The sequence below is a fragment of the Bos indicus genome, chromosome 21 (assembly GCF_029378745.1).
Source record: "Bos indicus isolate NIAB-ARS_2022 breed Sahiwal x Tharparkar chromosome 21, NIAB-ARS_B.indTharparkar_mat_pri_1.0, whole genome shotgun sequence".
In the NCBI taxonomy this organism is placed as follows: Eukaryota; Metazoa; Chordata; class Mammalia; order Artiodactyla; family Bovidae; genus Bos; species Bos indicus.
The window spans coordinates 58,012,532-58,032,387 of record NC_091780.1 but is presented as its reverse complement, the minus strand read 5'-3'; the positions used below and the strand labels follow the sequence as shown (position 1 = coordinate 58,032,387).

The window sequence follows — 19,856 nt, the reverse complement described above, 5'->3', positions numbered from 1 at the left end:
CTAAGTCCAAGAGGGCTATGATGTGCCTTACGGAGAAAATATGTGTTAGATAAGCATTGTTCAGGTGCATGAGTTACAGTGCTGTTGGCTGTGAGCTCATTGTTAAAGAATCAACAATATATACTAACAAGGTGTCCCTAAACAGAAACATACATAAAACAAGGCTTTGTCCTCATTGGCTGACAAAAGTATTGTGACCAGAGGCTCAAAGGAACCTAACTGTGTGTTTCCTTTAGAAGCAGTGGTTCAGTATTCACTAATTGTTGTGGTGGCTTTATAGAACAATACCACCCCAGTGCATATAGTGCTCCATAATCATCAAAGGCTTGTTTATTGATGTAAAGCTGGTGATGATATGCCATATTTATTCTGGGCAGATAATGAACATCCTTGATAAAATTTCCATTGTTTCATGGTTTTCTGGCTGGGTTAGAATGGGAGGCTCTTCCACAGAGATGAGAAGGACACTGCACAAACCAGACTGCACCTTTGTCTCAGTCACTTTCACGGATAAGGTTTCTGCCCTTACCTGATACATATCTGGGGGTTTCATGTAATATTACGTTTGAAAACAGGACACCACTACTTTGAGAAAAAATTTCTTTTGAAAAGAAATTCAATTTGATTCAATTGAATCAAAAAGATTCAATATACATATTGAATCCAAAGCATAACAAGGCAAGAACAAAAACCCTTTTCCACACACTGGCAACAATTTTAATAAGCCTCTCAAAAAACAATATCTCTTTATCACATTATTTAAGGGAAAATATCAGTTTACCTGTAGTGTTTGTGGGGAAAATCCAGCATTTATATTTTGAATGATAAAGATCTTATTTTTAAGCAAAAAAAAAATATATATATAGCCCCCTAGTTTAAAGATATGATTAAAAATTCCTCAAATATGTTGTTTTCCTTCCCACCTCACTTTCAAAAACCATATATATACTTCAAATCTTCCTCTTCCACTAAAACCCCATGAAAAAAACATTATTCTCTGCTCTGGACAGTGGAATATATTACACATGAACTTTTATGCATTAATATTTCTGTCGAAATTTAGACTCATAAAATTCTTAAAGTTAAATAGAGTGTACATTAGGTTTTGCTGCTTTAAGGTATCAGGTGATATAATTTTAGATACTCATTAAATTCCTATTAAATCTATATAGTAGCCTAATGAGCATACTCATAACTTACAGTTACCAGAAATAACATTTGTTCTGTATTACCCTTATTGTAAGTTGTATTAAAATAAAAAAAACTAGCCCCAAAAGTGAGGAACATTAAGAAAAAGACTTTGATCAAACTAGATTTTAATAGATTGTTTTTCTCCTTTGAGTTAGTATGCAGAAAAGAATTGTGTCTTCTTTAATGCAGAACAATTGTAAAGAATGTTACCGCACTATTGACACTATGCTTTTTCTTTGTCCAAGAATATCTATTAGGGAAACTTCTTAAGCCATAAAAGTAATTTATGTATAGCACTTTTTAGAGCAGGTAAATTTAGTATAGAAGATTACTGAAAGTATACTTAGAGAAAAAAGAGAGCCTTTCTCTGGAAATTTGAATTTGGGTGGAGACTTCTCATTTTCCGTTTCTGTCATAGAGCCAAACTTACTGAGTGGCACTGCTCACAGTGTGAACAAGAGAGGTGTGAAAAGACGGGACCTGGACATCGAAGAGCTTAGAGAGATCCTTTCCTCTCTCTTACCTTTTGTGCGAATTGAACACATCTTGCCTATAAACAGTGAAGTCCTAAGTGATGCAGTAAGTATCTTTCTTCATTTATCCCTTTCATGAAAATAATATGTCTTTTTTTTTAATCCTTGTAAATAATTTCTCCTAATGGAGTATCGTGAGACTAAACTCCATGAAGACACAGATGTCTGTTTTGTACTGTGTTAGGTCCCCAGTATCTGGCACATGGCACAAATAAATATTTGGTGGATGAGACTTGAGTTGGGTGTATCAGTCTTACTTTTGCAAAAATATAGTCTCTAAATGGAGTTAATCCAGCAATTGATCAGTGTAGATCAAGTAGTCCTCATTTTAAATGGAAAGAGTAGAAGTTACTTTGGAGACTTTCTTAAGAATAGCAGTAAATCAGAGAGCAAGAGAGGAAGAGATTGGTTCAGTGTAAAAGGGGTAAATGAATCCTGTAATTGTGTTTCAGGTAAAAATTAATGGAGCTGATTGATCATGTTACTTTCACAGTTTTTATGTGAATTTTTTTAGACTATAAGAATTGCTCCAATTAATGGTTGACAGCCTGGAGGAGGAAATGGCAACCCACTCCAGTATTCTTGCTTGGAGAATTCCATGGATGGTGAAGCCTGGTGGGCTGCAGTCCATGGGGTCGCAAAGAGTCAAACACAACTGAGCGACTTTCACTACTACTATGGTTGGGAAAAATACTCTTCACAGATTGGTTTATAACTTTAATAAGATACTGTAAACGTAATAGTTTTTTCCAACTGCACAGAAACATTGTAAAAGTCATCTAGAAAAAAACTGATAAGAATTTTTTTAGTTCTAAAAGAAAAATAAGGAGTGATAATAAAGGGCCAGCTTAAAACAAAATATTAAAAAAACTAAGATCATGGCATCTGCCCCCATTACTTCATGGCAAATAGAAGGGGAAAAGGTGGAAGTAGTGACAGATTTCCTCTTCTTGGGCTCCAAAATCACTGCTGATGGTGACTGCAGCCATGAAATCAGAAGACAGTTGCTTCTTGACAGTAAAACTATGAAAAACCTAGACAGTATATTGAAAAGCAGAGATATTACTGTGCTGGGAAAGGTCTATATAGTCAAGGCTATGATCTTCCCAGTGGTCACATACACTTGTGAGAGCTGGACAGTAAAGAAGGCTGAGCGCCAAAGAATTGATGCCTTTGAACTGTGGTGCTGGAGAAGACTCCTGAGAGTCCCTTGGATAGCAAGGAAATCAAACCAGTCAATCTTAAGGGAAATCAACCCTGAATACTCATGGGAAGGACTGATACTGAAGCTGAAGCTCCAGTATTTTGGTCATCTGATGCAAACAGCTGACTCATTGTAAAAGTCCCTGATGCTGGGAAAGATTGTGGGCAGAGGAAGAAGAGGGTGTCAGAGGATGAGATGGCTGGATAGCATCACCAATGCAATGAAGATGAACTTGGGCAAACTTCAGGAGATGATGAGGGACAGGGAAGCCTGGCATTTTGCAGTCCATGGGGGTCACAAAAATGTCAGACATGATTGGGTAACCGAACAACAACTCTTCCATAATGTAAAATATATTTTAAAACTCTTTTAAGAGTCAGTCTGTGATGCTAGCATAATAGAGAAGACAAAACAGCCCAGAAGAAGAGGCTAATTAATATAAGAATTAAACATATAATAAGCAAGCTATCACAAACCATGCTAAAGTAAGCCATCAGTTGGGGAGGGAAGAAATGTGCTTTAAGTTAAATCCTCATTTCACTTGCACACAAAATTCATCCCTATTAGATCGAAGAATTAAATATTAAGTTGAAACATGGAAAAACTAGAAGAAAACAAATATTTATGGAACCTCTGATTAAAAGGATGTTCAGTGTCGCTAGTAAGCACATATAAAGTAAAGAAAGCAAAATAAGACAAAAAGTTACCACTTTTTTACCTATTAGGTCACTAATTTTTGAAATAATATTACTGGTCTGATGGGGAAGTGTACCTGGTACATTGGTAGCATTATCGTTAAGTATATTTGGAAATAACCTAAATGTCCAATAACAGGGGAAGTAAGTTATAGCATAACTATTTGACAGAGTATTTTGCTGTCCTAAAAAAAATATGTACTTTTATATATTCTAAAATTTATTTAGGTAAAAATTTATCTAAAAAAGATTGGGAGGAAATACATCTACAGTACTACACTTACAACAAATTAGAGTTAGGATTTTTTTTGCCTATTTTCAAAATATGTCTAATGCTATATTTTATTAGTTAAACATAATTTTAATGCACCAATGAGATGTTTATTATATTTAACAAGAATAATACTAGAAACAGTATTTGGTTTCATTTAAAATCTGGGACTAAAACCAGATACAGTTTGGTTCAGAAAAATACTTTAGAACTTTTGTTTAATAGATTTAGAAAATATATAGCTGTGTTGTTAATATCCTATGCTTAACACATAATAAATAAAGTGAAACTTGCTCAGTCACGTCTGACTCTTTGCAAGCCCATGGACTATACAGTCCATGAAATTCTCTAGGCCAGAATACTGGAGTGGGGAGCCTTTCCCTTCTCCAGGGGATCTTCCCAACTCAGGAACTGAAGCCAGGTCTCCCATATTGCCAGGCAGATTCTTTACCAGCTGAACCACAAGGGAAGCCCAAGAATACTGGAGTGGGCTATCCCTTATCCAGCGGATCTTCCCGACCCAGGTATCGAACTGGGGTCTCCTGCATTGCTGGCAGATTCTTTACCAACTGAGTTATCAGGGAATCCCAACACATAATAAGTCCCCAGTAAAAGTTTACTAATATTGGTTGTTAGCCATAGTGCTCATGTAGTATATGTTAAGCACTGTGCCAGGTGCCTTTTATCTTCCTCACCGTCATTTCCTCCTCACAGCCACCTCATGGGCTAAAGTACTTGATTTATATTCTCCTGGCATAGATGTTGGAGAAGGCAATGGCACCCCACTCCAGTACTCTTGCCTGGAAAATCCCATGGATGGAGGAGCCTGGTAGGCTGCAGTCCATGGGGTCGTGAAGAGTTGGACACGACTGAGCGACTTCAATTTCAGTTTTCACTTTGATGCATTGGAGAAGGAAATGGCAACCCACTCCAGTGTTCTTGCCTGGAAAATCCCAGGGAAAGTGAGACTGGTAGGCTGCTGTCTATGGGGTCACACAGAGTTGGACATGACTGAAGCGACTTAGCAGCAGCAGCAGCAGCAGCATAGATGTGGAAGCAACAGGACCACCGCATTTAGTTAGTCCTGCAGTGTCCCATCTCCAGGGCTAATTCAGGGTCCTTAAGGTGAGGCCCAGGTAAGAGAAGATGTCCATGGCCCCCTGGCTGTCGAATGGAGAGTTAAGGTTTGAGCCAAGTTCTTTCCTTAGAGCCCCTGCCCCTATCACTGTGCAGACTGGCTATCTTCGTACTATAGATACAGGCCCAAGAATGTGCTTGTTTTGTCTTGTGGAGGATAGATTGGGGGAGGAATCAATTCCTAGATGAGTAAGGGAAAAAATCGGTTCTATTTTAGAGTTCTGAAAGTTAGCCTGACTCATATTTTTAATTAATATAACTCTTGTTTTTAAAATATCATTTCTCTATTTAAAGAAAAATGGAAAGTTGTACCTTTTTATGGCTTTCCGAATCCTTTAAACACTTTTAAACATTCAAAGTATGTGTAAGTTTCATGTGCATTCCTAAGTTCATATTTAAATGGTGAAGTTTGAACATGTTGACTTATAGGTATAATTATTTTTATCTTAGTAATATTGTGCTACACAAATGTCTGTTTCTCTAAAAAATAATTTATTTTTCAAGATGAAAAGAGGCTTGATTAGTACTCCTCCATCAGATATGCTTCCTACAACAGAAGGTGGAAAGTCAAATGCCTGGTTACGGCAAAAAAATGCTGGAATCTATGTTCGTCCTCGGCTGTTCTCTCCCTACGTAGAAGAAGCGAAGGTAAGATATTAAACTACTTTATTATGAACTATAAACACAAAGATATCTATTGTAGTATCATTTAAATATTTGGAAATAGCCTAATAAGGAAAGTGAAAGTAAATTCTGCTTTGACTTCTCACCAGAGTAGTTTAATTATGTTTAATGTTTAATTATCAAGCATGTTTTTATATTTATAACTTAAATCATATTAAGTTGTATTTTACATTTTTCTCATCTTAGTTTTTCTTGCAAACTGTTAGCTTGGAAAAAACTTCTTCATTTTACTGAAATGGTCATCAGTATGTTGCTATCTTCAGGGTGGGAAAAATGTTTGAAAGAAGACTGCAAACATATTTTCTTCCTTTTGTAAACTAAAGAAATGCCATGACTTCCTATAACATATTTCTGTAGTGGGTGACTGTTGGAAATTGTATTTAGCGTTCAAAAAAGTGTACAAGCTAAAACAAAATTTCAGGCCTATTAAATTAAAAGCTGACATTATATTATATTGTATTGCCATTTATAACATAACTCGCCAAGTAAATATGATAAATACTGCAGTATAAAATACTGCAGTTTTATTAGACGTGTTCAGCCGAGGCGCTTCGGTGTGACCTTTTGAGAAACTGACAGTCTTTGAAAGTCAGAAATCACCTTTAAGCTTAATGAAATGAATTAACAGGCAAAATAATGTGTTTGGATATAGAAACATAGTTACCTTAAAAGTTTTCTCCCTTTTATTTGTTGGAGTCAGTTCACTTCAGTTCAGTCGCTCAGTCGTGTCTGACTCTTTGCCACCCCATGAACTGCAGCACGCCAGGCCACCCTGTCCATCACCAACTCCCGGAGTTCACTCAGACTCACGTCCATTGAGTCAGTGATGCCATCCAGCCATCTCATCCTCTGTCGTCCCCTTCTCTTCCTGCCCCCAATCCCTCCCAGCATCAGAGTCTTTTCCAATGAGTCAACTCTCTGCATGAGGTGGCCAAAGTACTGGAGTTTCAGCTTCAGCATCATTCCCTCCAAAGAAATCCCAGGGCTGATCTCCTTCAGAATGGATTTGTTGGAGTATCCCTAGTTTAAAATACATATATGAAAGGATTTGTGAGAGATTTATTGATGAGGTTGATAATCTACCCCTTATTGAGTAATTCACACTTTGAAAGTGAAAGTTGCTCAGTGTCCGACTCGGTAGCCTGCCTGACTTCTCTGTCCATGAAATTCTCCAGGCAAGAATACTGGAATGGGTGGCGAGGATCTTCCTAACCCAGGAATCAACAGGGGTCTCCTGCATTGCAGGCAGATTCTTTACCACCTGGGAAGCAATTGACACTTTAAATAATTGTGAAACGGTGAGGTGGGCAGGGGAGGCAGAATGGTTGGGTCAGGTCTTTCTGAAATAAGTCCAGTGCCTAAAGTCACTCGAGCAGGTGAGGCCTCTGTGGAAGGTTGAGTCTAGTGCTAAAAGGTCCATAATAAACTAGATCTCCCCTCCTTTGTGCTGTCTCAAAGTACAGCAGCCGCAAGCTGACCAGACAGCCCTCCTGTACCCGTGCATACGTGGGTAAATGCCCACAGTAAATGCAGAGAATGGTTTTACATTATGCCATTTTGACCGTTCTGCAGTTTGCTGAAGTGGATTCATCTGAAGCTTATTTAACAAGTGTTTATGTGTAGGTCTGTTGAATTTAATATCAGTCTTTAATATTTTATATCTTGAGCATTTCTTATTGGCTAGGATATTTAGTCCATATTTACATTGTTTTCTTTACTGTGACTTTATGTATAATTTCACTTCTGATTAATTTTATATCCCTTCTTCAAATTTCAAATACTCCTGTTAAAAGCATACTTTTCAGAAAATGATTATTTCTTTTCAAAGATGCTCCAGAAGACTCCTTTAAACATTGAAGAGGTAGGGAAAAAATTAAAGAGGTTAGAGTACTGTCTCCGTTTACCACTAATTTTAGGCTGTATACACTGCAAACAGTAAATTAATTCCCTTTTTATGTGATGATGGCAGTAATCTTTCTCTAAATGTGATGTAACAAAGGTGTAAGGTTGACTAACTCTGTTAATACTGAATTGTTTTCAGTCAGTGCTAGACGAGATGATGGTGGAACAAACAGACCTTGTGCGTTTGCGAATGGTTAGAATGTCCAACGTGCCAGACACGCTTTACATGGTCAGCAATGCCGTGCCTCAGTGCTGCCACATGATCAGCCACCAGCAGATCAGCAGCAACCAGTCGAGCCCTCCTTCAGTGGTAGCAAACGAAATCCCAGGTAAGGCGGTTAACCTTGTGAATAGTCTGATCATATTCTGTAACCCCTCTATGCATGCTGATTCTTTCCACCTTCCAATACCCTTTATGCATTGTTCTCATTAAAGACGAAATTCTTATAAGCTAAGTTTTTTGTTTTGTATTTTGTTTTACAGTAACAAATGTGTGCAGTTTTTCAGTTTAGCTCAGGGTTTCTCAGCCTTGGCCCTGTTGAGCATTAGGGTTGGATAGTTCTCTGTTATGGAGGCTGTCCTTTGCTTTGTAGGGTGTTGAGCAGCATCCCTGGCCTGTACTCACTAGATGCCAGTTGCACATGTGTTTACACGCACGTGCACCCACACACACCTTGTGACAGCCTCACGGAAGCATTTTCATGTCTCTGCACACTGCCGAATGTGCCTGTGGGGCAGTATTACTGCCTGTTGAGAACCACTGGTTTAGAGGAATTCAGACTTTTCATCACCATAGGGTGTTTCTCATAAGACTCTTTGGGGAGAGTACTATCAACTTAGATCTTCGAGTCTATATATGCCCTCTCAAAATGTGATTACCATTGGTTTCTGGGAGATCCAGTTTCCCAAGGTCTGCTTTGTGAATGTTATATGCATTGTAATTCAGGCTTCCATCTTATTGTCTATTGATCGAGGTATAATTGTCATGTCCGAAAACATCTGAGTGTCAGTTAGTGCTGACGTTAACCAAAGGGCTGTCATGTTAGTTTCTAAAACAAGAAAATCCACAGAGATCTCGGGGGTCAGAAATGTATAGCTCTTGCCCGTTACCATTGCAGGAGTCCAAAAAATCAGCAAACTATAGCATTACTGGAAATGATGCTGTGCGTTTTTTTGCTGAGAAGTCTCCGTTTCAGTTAAGGATAGTAAAAGGCATAACGACGGAACTTTTAATTGAACACATTCGTTTTATTCCAGAACTAACCTCTGATCGGTTGTTGCCTTACCAGATTTGACCGCTGTGTATCTATTTAATAAAGTGTACATTGAATGAACAGTATGAAGAGAAGTATTTCTGTAGCTGGTTTGTGCAGCTTTTGAACCTTTGGTAATTATCACGGACTTTATCAACTTCAGTTAATACGACTGAGTAGCAGTATAATTTAACCTTAGAACTCACTCTCAAAAGCCCAAAGAGATCTACAATTGAGTATGCTCAGAAAAATAGGACTTGTCTTTCTGTTGTTTAATGAGACGTGGCCCTATGCTTGTACCATCAAAATTCTCCCTTCCTCGCTTACCATGCTAATGTAAGGTGTCTAGCTTTTGGAGAAGACTCCTGGGCACATGTTCTGGCTCTGCCACTTTGTATGACTTTGGACAAGACATTTACTTCCCTGAGCATTAATTTCCTCATCTGTGAAATGAGGATATCTCCTTTCTAGGGTTCTTGTGAAGATTTAAGGAAGCTCTGTGAGGAATATGGAGTTTGCATGGCACAAAGTAAGCACTCAGTAAACAGTAGCTCCCTTTTCCCAGAATTAATAATCAGTGACCACTCAAGTCAGTTTGTCTCATAGATACTTACAGATGGTCCCCTCTTCCCCAGCCCTCTGCTGCATCCTTAGTCCAGGTTCCTAACCTGTGAACCTGTCTAACCTTACTCCCACTCTAGCCTTTATACCAGGGTGTGGCAGACATCTTCTGTGAAGGGCTAGGTAGTCAATATTTTGGGCTTTGTGGGATATGCAGTCTCTATTGGACTATGCTCAGCTCTGCCGTCATAGGCCAAAGGCAGCCATACGCAATACCTAAACGGATGAGTGTGTCTGTGAGCCAGTAGAACTTTATTTACAAAAACAGGTGGCAGAGTGGTTTTAGCCTACAGGCGATAGTTTGCCAACCCTTGCTTTCCACTCCTCTCAGAATGCACTTACTGCAACACAACTCGGATCCTCTCATTCCCCCACACAAGCAACTGCCCGTTGTTCCCCAGATACAAATTAAATTCCTTATCATGACACAGAGGGTCATTTATGGTCTGCCACTACCCTTCTTTCTAGCCTTCTCTCCTCTTACCCTTCCTGCTTGTACCGTCTACTGGCTGTGCCATCCGATTGTGCCTTGCTGTCTCTCACTTGCATGTTTCACACGTGCCTGGTCCTTCTGCAGAAAAGGACCAGAAAACCTTGGCTCCACGTTATTTGCCAGCCTGGTTTTCTCTCATTCTTCAAGTCTCCATTCAGAGCTCACCTGGTCCAGGAAGCCTCCCCTGCCTGCTTCCAGTCTGGACTGGGGCCCTTCCTCCAGTTCCTTCAGCGTCCTTTGCACATCTTTCTCTACGATCACTGGCGGCCCTCTGCTGTGCTGGTGTACTTTGTTTACTTCATTAAAACCAGAGCTCTGTAAGGATAGGGATCACGTCTTTTGTTCTGTGCACCCTAATACCTGAGTCGAAGCCCTGGTGCATAGTCAGGACTCAAAGATTATTTGAATAAAAGAGTGAATATATTTAAAAGACTTTTGAAATATCCTGAGATTCAGCAGAGAATATATGCAAGTAAAATTGTATTTAGTCTGTGAACTCATAATGCAGTTCAGGGGCTCTGGTATGACTAAGAGCCTTTGGGGCACTGTGAAATTTTAAAACCCTAAAAAATAATTAGATGTGTATAAATTACTATCTTTCCTGGAAATTAAAATACTATCAAAAGTTGATGAGGATGCAAAACACATGCTTTTCTTTTTTGCACTCAGTAGGTGGTCTTGTGCAGCTCAGGCATTGTGCCTACAGACTGTCTCTCTTCTTGCAGTTCCTCGCCTCCTCATTATGAAGGACATGGTCAGACGTCTGCAGGAGCTACGGCACACTGAGCAGGTGCAGAGGGCCTACGCGCTCAACTGCGGGGAAGGCGCCACGGTCAGCTATGAAATTCAGATCCGCGTGTTACGGGAGTTTGGGCTTGCCGATGCCGCAGCGGAACTCTTGCAGGTGGGAAGCAGCCTCCACTACCTAAAACAGGGAATCTTGAGTTAGATTGTCAGCTGTTATTAATAATGAAAATATTGTGGTATTCTTTTGGATTTTGCAACGTTTGTGTTATTTGTCATATTTTGAAATTTGCGATTTGTGATTTCTAAGTCTAGATAGTCAGCTTTGTACCTGAAAAAAATAAAATACAAGGAGCCCTGACTGTAACTCAGACAGTATTTTCAGACATCCCAGGGAGCCCTCATAGCTTGTCCTTTTCTTTTGTACGTGCTTTTTCAACTGTCCTGGTGTCTTGGGTGACCTGAAAGCCCTCAGTAAGAGGCAGTATGGTAGAGTGGATGGGGCACAGGCTCTGGAGTGAGAACTGGTTTTATATCCTGCAATGGTGCTTACCAGTTAGTTAACTTAGAGCGAGTTATATAACCTCTCTGAGCATCAGTTTCTTTACCTGTAAAGTGAATTGTGAAGGTAAGAGTGGCTGTATGCAAAGCAGCTGTGTCTCTTGCACATAATAAGCACATAAATGGTGACCCCTAAAAGCTCATGGTGTGTACACCCAACAGAGTGAGAAAGAGAAAGAGAGAACATTCTGCTGCTTTTCTCTCCCTGGTTTGGTCACTAGATTTTCAGGTTGTGACCTACTACATCCTTAACAGACCTTCCAGATGCCCCCCCTTTCCTCCTCTCTCCTCCCTTTTACAAGAAGTTTTTTTGCACAATAGTTCAAACCACATAAGCATGAGAATCAAAGAATGAGTAGAGTGCTTTTTTTTTTTTTTTTTACTAGCAGGAAGAAACCCAATTCTAGTAATTATTTAGTACAAAAAATAGTAGTATTTTTGTATAAAATGTGTAATCTTCACAACTAAAGCAGAGACTAAAATAAAATTTCATTTCATCGGTCAAGTGATTGCATTGTTTTCATGCCACTGACTGCAAACCATTTTAGCCTGAGTTTTCAAAGGGGAACGTGGTATGGTAGCCCTAGGCAAGGAGCAGACCATTTGTAGGTTCTTGATTTTCAATTTTTACTGTAGTTTCCATCCCTAAAATAGTCTTGTTTTCTGTTCATTTCTGTTCTCTGTGCCATTCTAAATTGTATCTTAATTTGGTCTCTTAAATGTATAAGTTGTATAATTTAACCCCATGTTTATCAAAATATTAATCAAACTTATTTCTACATAGTAGTATTTTGTAGTTTTTATTTCAGACTGAATGCGTACAGATGTTTTATCAGAAAGTTCTAGGAGGATCTTCACTCGTATGCCTTTTCTTCTTCTGGTTTTTAATGGTACTTTTATTTTCTTAGGAAAGACATATTTGAATTAGGTTTTATTTCCTGTTTTTTATCATCACATAATTTGCAAGAGATTACTGACCTGCTTTCTGGGGCATTCAGCTAAGCAGCTCTCCTTGATAGCTGTACTTTAAGCTATGGAGGCTGCACTCTACTGTTTTACACCGTTTTTAAGGTAATTTTTCCTTGAGCTTCAAGCCTAGAAAAATATGTTGTGCTTTTTACTGAATGTGGTTTTCTTAGGTACTCACTTAACTCTCTCAGCCTTCAAATTTCTGTCCAGGAAATCTGCTAACAAATATCTTAACTTTTTCCCCCTCCATTCTTTCTTAGAATCCTCACAAATTCTTTCCTGATGAACGATTTGGAGATGAAAGTCCACTCTTGACAATGAGACAGTCTGGGAGATGTCGAGTTAACAGCACCCCCACTGCAGAAACCATGTTTACAGATCTGGACTCTTTCGTGGCCTTCCATCCACCCTTACCCCCTCCACCGCCTCCCTACCACCCGCCAGCAACCCCAATCCATAACCAGCTCAAAGCAGGCTGGAAGCAAAGACCTCCCAGTCAGCATCCTTCACGTTCGTTTTCTTATCCCTGTAATCACTCACTGTTTCACTCCAGAACAGCCCCTAAAGCTGGCCCCCCTCCAGTCTACTTGCCAGGTGTGAAAGCGGCAGCCCCTGATTGTACCAACACCACAGGACTGGGGAGACAGACGGTGGCTGCTGCTGCCGCTGCCGCCTCAACAACAATAGCATCTGAAAAACAAGTGGTAAGTTCGCACTTCAGTGACTTACCTGAAGTTAAAAGTCTCTGGAATGTTAAAAGCAATTTCCTAGGCCCCAGGACCCCTACCTGGGACTCAGCAGTGCACAGAGTGTTACTGACAAGCTGAAAGCATAGACTTAAGGAGTGTGGAAGTTGGAGAGAAAAAGAGAGTGTAGGTGGATGAGAAAGTCCAGAGAGAAGAGACAAGATGTGTATGGTGGGAAGAAGCGAGTGCCTTCCCTTATGTTCATGTGCAGGTGTCTGGACAGGGTGGAGTTACTGGGCAACACAGGTAATGTTGTTACTGGTTTCATAGTGCACTCTTCAAGCACATGTCTAGAGTCTGTTCTTGGCCTCTATTCTGTAGAGTCTGCTATTCTCCCAAAGGCTTTGGTGGGGCCGGAAGGGGAAGCTACTTGTAGCTGAGCATACCATCAGGAACAGTGTGGCAGGAGACTCCCCATTCATAAAATAGGCAGAATATTAACCCTCATGAGTGTCTGCCTCCAGCAAGCTGTTTGATCAGAGCACTCATTTAATTGGAAATCACAGTTGCCAGCGCTAGTTGCTAGTAAATTAAGCAAGACTTCCTTGCTTGATCTTGCACTGCATTGAAGGTTGAATTTCTGTTGTATATAATACATTTGAAAAAAGTATTGATTTTTAAGTCTTCCTGCTTAGTCACACTTTATCAGTAGCATTCAACATAAGAGATAAAAGATACATATATTAGTTCAGGGAGTCTTCATTGAAAGATGACTGGACTAGTGTACAGCTTGAGTCAAATTATGGTCCTTCCTCACCTTTTACCCTTTTGCCTGTTCTCCCTGCTATCCACTCCAACCCCTCAAAAAAGAAGAAATAACAAAGGTTAATAGTGTTGGATAAACCCAATTTCCATCTTATCGGCCTGGCCCTCAGTGCCACAGTTACAAAAGTTCTACTACTTTATAATTAAATAAAACTCCCTTTGAAGGTAATTTATCTGTATGTTCCTTGCACTCCCGATTATAATAATGAAAAACTGGAAACTGCCTTAAGGTCTCACAGTGGAAGAATAGTTAAGCGGTCATGCCTCATCAATACAGTGGAATAGTATCCAGTAATTTAAATAGAAATCTCAAAATTTAGTGACAGTATTATATATGCATTAAATTTTATGAAAATTAATATTTGTGCAAAATAAAAAGGTGCGAGAACTGCTTCAAAATGTTAATAACAGTGGTTATCTCAGTCCGGAAGGTTTGGGGTTTTGTGGGGGGGTTTTGCCTTACAGTTTTCTATATTTTTATTCTTCTTAAAATTAAGCATATATTTTTATAATGAGGAAACAAAATCAGTGAACATCATTTGAAAAAGAGGGAGTCACAGGCCTTTTTCTTTTTAACCTTCCCCCTGTTTGTTTCTGTTTGCAGTGCACACAACCTGTGCTAAACGATCTAATGCCAGATATTGCCATGGGTGTATCCACGCTGTCACTCAAGGACAGGAGGCTTCCAGAACTTGCTGTGGACACAGAATTAAGCCAGGCAGTTTCTGAAGTAGGACCAGGGCCTCCCCAGCATCTATCGTGTATTCCACAGAGGCATACACACACATCTCGAAAGAAACACACACTAGAGCAAAAAACAGATGCTCGAGAAAATCAGCAGGAATATCCGGATTTCTACGACTTCTCAAATGCTGCTTGCAGACCATCTGCTCCTGCCCCTGGCAGACGGACCCCCTCCCCTTCACAAGGTGGATATTTTGGTCCCGATTTGTATAGCCACAATAAGGCATCACCAAGTGGCTTAAAGTCAGCCTACCTACCAGGCCAGACCTCGCCTAAAAAGCAGGAAGAAACTAGGAAAGAATATCCACTTCCCCCCGACGGGCATCCACACAGACAGAAGAGTGAGCCGATACACCTCGACGTTGTTGAGCAGCCTCCCCAGCGGCCAGATTTTCCCTTGGCAGCCCCAGAAAATGCCGGCAGTGGTTCAGCCCATGTCAGGGGGCGAGCAGCAGTGGAAACTGACTTGACTTTTGGGCTGACTCCTAACAGACCTTCACATTCTGCATGTAGCTCTGAAGCTCCAGAAGAGAGATCCGGCAGAAGACTGGCAGATGAGTCCCTGGGCCATGGAGCTCAGCGAAATACAGATTTGGAAAGGGAAGATTCAGTCAGCAGAGGAAGGAGGTCCCCCAGCAAGCCAGACTTCCTCTACAAAAAGTCTGCCCTTTGAGAGCAACCTCCAAGTCGTCCGTGCCTGAGATGTGAAACATCCCATTTTATGATGTAACCCAACAACTTAGAGACCAGTTTATTGATGCCAGCTGATAACTCAGTTTCACGTTATTTTATTCTAGTTTTTGTATATACATGTTTATTAGACATGGCATGCTAAGAGGGTTATTTTGAATGCTGCATCTGCTGTCTGTTTTGTGTTTGAACAATTGTGTGGGGAAGCATTTTTAAGAACAAGCAAGCTGGCACTTTTTTTTTTTTCCCCTCTCTTTACAAACAATGGGATTTTTTTGCACTTGTACCTTTGTTTTATCTGTATTGGTTTTATATCAGTATGTTAAACTTTATTGCCACATTTAAAGGACTGTATTTTCATACTTTTTTGCATTTTACCTTTCATCTACCTATTTCCACGTGCATTGGATTGCACACTAAGATGTATTTTCTTATGAAATAGTTCTGTGTTTATTTTTTAATTATAGAAATTCCAAAGAACAGCACATCAAAAATGCTCCTCTCTTTTCTGTAGTTGTTTCAGTTCAGAAACCTTCCTGCTCAGTCTTCATAAATCTTATGTCATCCTGTTTAAATAAGTCCTGGGAGCTGGTCTGCATTCCTCCAGCAGGAGTCCAATCAGGAATCCTGAAGTTTTCCTGGTTCAGGAAAGAACAAGAAGGAGAAAAAGCCTTCTGCATCCAGGCAAAAGCTTGTTGTTTTATCCACAGTACAGACTCTGTTAGAATCACTGCAGGTTCTGGTCATGTGGATTAGAGTTTCACTAGATGAGGTTTGAAAGAGATCAGCTTTCTTGGAATCCTAAAGCAGTGGAATTAGTAACTTAAGCTTGCACTACGGGATCGCTGCTTCTGAGCATCGACTCAGCAGCTGAGTGGGGAGTGACTGCTTGCTGCCTTCAGTTGTCCTGCTCTCTTGTGGGGGGGAAAAAAAACAAAAGGGCTTCAGTCTTACGGATGTCATTTGTTGTTTGTAAGTAGATGTTTTAAGTGTTTTTCAAAGTGTGTCCGAAGTTTGGTGTCCTTTAAAAAGTTATTGTATAATGCATAATGCTTTGTCACCAAAAAAGAAAAACCATTTTTTTTTCCAGTGAAACACTACATGTCCTACTTGAACTCCACTGGGGACGCTGGTTTGGGATTTTACTGAACCACTGAGCACATGGGGTCTTTTAAGATCCTTTCCCTTAGAAGGGCAATGTGTGAGCTAAGGACTGTTTTTTTCTTACTCTCCAATGTAAATATATTAGCATTTGAGTTTTTAAATCACTTCAACATTATTTGAGCATTCACTTTGTATTTTTACACATAACACACATACAGCCGTAGCACTTAGATTAAAAGAGACTTTTCTGAGCACTCCCCTCACTTGAGGGATGTTCGGGAGCCTCCTCTCTGTGTATGTGTATATACATATATACAACTCTGAATCACTCACACTCACTCTAAAACTATGCAGGGCTAGGGAGCCTTTACAAGCTACCATATAAATGAATTACATGCACTTTTAAGTAAATAGGTTTCTATTGGATGTCAGCAGCTCTGATTTTTCCCGAAACTGTAGTTTCTCTTACAGTCTCTTCCTACTTTACCCTGTGGATACACACTCAGGAATAATCTGACATTTTAAAAAATCCTAACAGTAGATAGTCTCAAAGATGGGAACACGTCAGTTGATCTGTCTACACCGGCAAACCGCCGCCACTCGCTCTGCTGCCTGGCTAGTTAGCTGCTGCCCACGCATCCGTCCATGTTGGCCACGCTGCACACCAAGCCCTGGGTCTCCCAGAGTCAGCACCAGGCCGCTGCGAGGTTGGCTGCATATCATCGCCTCTGAGGCTCCTTTTTGTTTTGTTTTGTTTTAAGATGAAAAACTTTAGGACTCTGTTCTCATTTTTAGGAGGTTTCACCTTTTGTAATAAGATGACAGTGTCTTTTGAAACTAATCTCGGTCTGTCTCCCCTCAGAAACAAAAAATATTCATTCCATCACATTCCTTAAGGTGTATTTATGTACATGTGTTGACATGAATTCTCTTGATACAGTTTTAAACTTCTCTTCTGAATTCAGACTGTGCTGTGCTGGTACTGCAATTAAGAGTGAGTAGATATAGTTGGTGGGGAAGTCTTTCTGATCTCCAACCTGTTTTTTTTTTTAAAGACATAAGAGCTATTGATGCCCCACATGGCGTATTTCTGAAAATTTATTAAATATTCTTTCGAGTCCCCAAAATATAAAAGAAGTGACCCACTGTTTGTAGTTTTATTTAATTTATGAAGTTTGTTTTTAATAATTTGGTAGCATACCTGGCTGAACTGTGTATAGAGAGAAACGTGCTGTGGGACTGTGGACTGCTGTGACTTGCAGAAGGTGAACAGATGTGGGTTTTGTGTTAGGGTAGGGTTAATGGATTTTTAATGTGTCTCGTGAAGTATGGTCAGTAGGGTAGGTTGAATAGCTGTGTGCCTCTGGCTTTTGACCCCATCTCTTCAATCTTTTTTAATGCTTCTTAAGCATTAAAATCTTTCAGTGCTGTACTAAGATAAATGTGAAGTCTGAGTAAGATTGCTCTGAGAAATTAACGTGTATAATATGAGACTTAGGCCCTAGGACCTAGTGTTTTACTCAGTGTAGAAACTTCCTGAGAACCAAATCTCAACACACCAGATCTCCTCTTGAGGCCGTGGACAATCAGGCCATTAGACAATCGCCACTTTTGGTGCCCGCCATGTTGAGGTTGGCGAATGCCAGTTAGATCCTGGAGCGGAAGCAGAGGATCCATGTTTCTTCAAGATGCTGTTGGTCTTGTTCTTATATTTTTGTTTTAATTCTGTGATCTTGATTAATAATTTCAGCTCAGAGTCATAGGTATGACTCCTAAGGGGAAAAGATAGCAGCAAGAAAGGCAAAACTTACTCGTGAAAAAATAATCATTGGCCTTGTCCACGTACCATGCATAACCCTTCTCAGTGCCCCTGTAGCTTTTTCTAGGCACATCCCTAGACCTAAGCTTTCCTGACATTTCGGTAACCAGGTAGATTTTAAGGATTTTAAATGACTTCTTTTTATTTGAGTTTTTTTGTTATTGTTGAACTCTCTGTGAAACTTTACCTAATTCTTGTTTATGCTTCCTTAAAAAAAAAACTTGTTCATTGGGTTTTCTTTGGATTTGTTCTTCAAACTTGAGTAGCAGTGGACAGCACTAGTCCATTGATGGAGGGAAACCAGCACATACGGCCTCAGCAGGGGCACAAAGCTGACCCCTCCCCGTGTGTCAGTCTCTGGAAGTCTCAGTAACGACTTGGCAAAATATGTATTTTCATGTTTAAATCTACCTTTTAGGGAAAATAAGTTTCATGAAACACTTATAAGATACTTGTTTGCAATTCTAAAGCATTTATGTTTTTATCTTAGGACTGAACTCAAAGGGAAATGTTTGACTTTTCATTTTTAATTATTTGGTTGACCTTTAACTTCCTGTTGAAAGTTCCTATTAAAGCAGCAGTGATGGGTGCTACTCCCGTTCTGCAGTGGTTTACTTTGTCTACTAAGGAGTTTACTTTCAAACCTCATTACAGATAACCTTACTAAAAGAGTTACCGTCACACACTAAAGGGTATCGTGCTGTTTTTCCATTAACACTATTGTATAAACAATGTTCTATGAAATGTTAAGTTGTTTCTTTGTCCTATTGATTGCAATAGCTGTTATGTAATTGTATTGGCAAGTCTGATTTTTTTTTTTCCTCTAGAAAACCCTCAGACCATGAATCAATCTTCCATATTCTGAATATTATAATGCTGTGGCCATTTCTGTAGAAAGATGACTCGCAAGTGTGTATCTTGAAAGTGACCTCTTGTGTTTGCGTGTTTACGTGGGTTCTGTCTTAAGAGCTGAGAGGAGCTCTGGAAGCTTCATGGTGAACCTGCACATGACTGTGTGGGTTCCACGGGCAGGTGGGACGGAACCTCGCTCTTAGGTGGGGTGGCTGAGAGGGAGACTCCTGAACTCCACTTGCTGTTGATGCGCCACGTCTGCACTCGAGAGAGGTGGTGTCTTCTGCAACACTGCATTGCTTGTGGTTGTGCTGTTACTGGTATAAAGTCAAGTGCCTTCAATGCTAAAGGCTCAGAAATTTTTCTTAAAACTGATTTCATGTCCTATGCAAGTGTTTTCTACAACCTGCATAACCAGTACTTTGTAAAACTTGTTTACGCTTCGACTGTACATAGTGTTTTTTAAAGAAATACATAGTATTTTTATTTAGGTACCTCCGAACTTGAACTCGTCTGTGGGAAGCATTGTAAAACGATCGATCCATTTCTCTTTTGAGTACCATTACGGTTGTACAAAGGTTTTCACTGGTTCTATTTTTCTACTGTTACTGACAAGCATGTAACACTGACTTTATCCTACATATAGTTGGCGTTTCAAATAAATGGCTTGGATAGAACTCGCTGAGTTGGATACAGTCTGTTTTAGCAGGTAGCACACAGTCCTCAGTTACAGAAGTGATTTTGTCCCCACCACTAGAGTAGAAAGTGGGAGGTTTTCTAGATGGACTTCTCCTCTGTCTCTTGGCCTTCAGGTATTCAGAGACGTGTTAAGTATTAACGGATTTCTTGGAAATAACCACCTTCTCATTTGATTCAAA

At 39.9% G+C, this 19,856-nt stretch overlaps 1 protein-coding gene across 1 annotated transcript in view; it reads left to right on the top strand.

Moving 5' to 3' along the window:
• BTBD7 (BTB domain containing 7) overlaps positions 1–19,655 on the top strand; it is an 89,010-nt gene extending 69,355 nt beyond the window's left edge. Inside the window, exons 6-11 of the mRNA XM_070775585.1 lie at positions 1,610–1,770; positions 5,536–5,679; positions 7,757–7,946; positions 10,710–10,888; positions 12,519–12,962; positions 14,374–19,655. Of these exons, the coding sequence (XP_070631686.1) occupies positions 1,610–1,770; positions 5,536–5,679; positions 7,757–7,946; positions 10,710–10,888; positions 12,519–12,962; positions 14,374–15,186 (1,931 nt within the window). The 3' untranslated portion in view covers positions 15,187–19,655. The remainder of the gene's footprint in view (positions 1–1,609; positions 1,771–5,535; positions 5,680–7,756; positions 7,947–10,709; positions 10,889–12,518; positions 12,963–14,373) is intronic.
• The last annotated feature ends 201 nt before the right edge of the window (positions 19,656–19,856 follow it).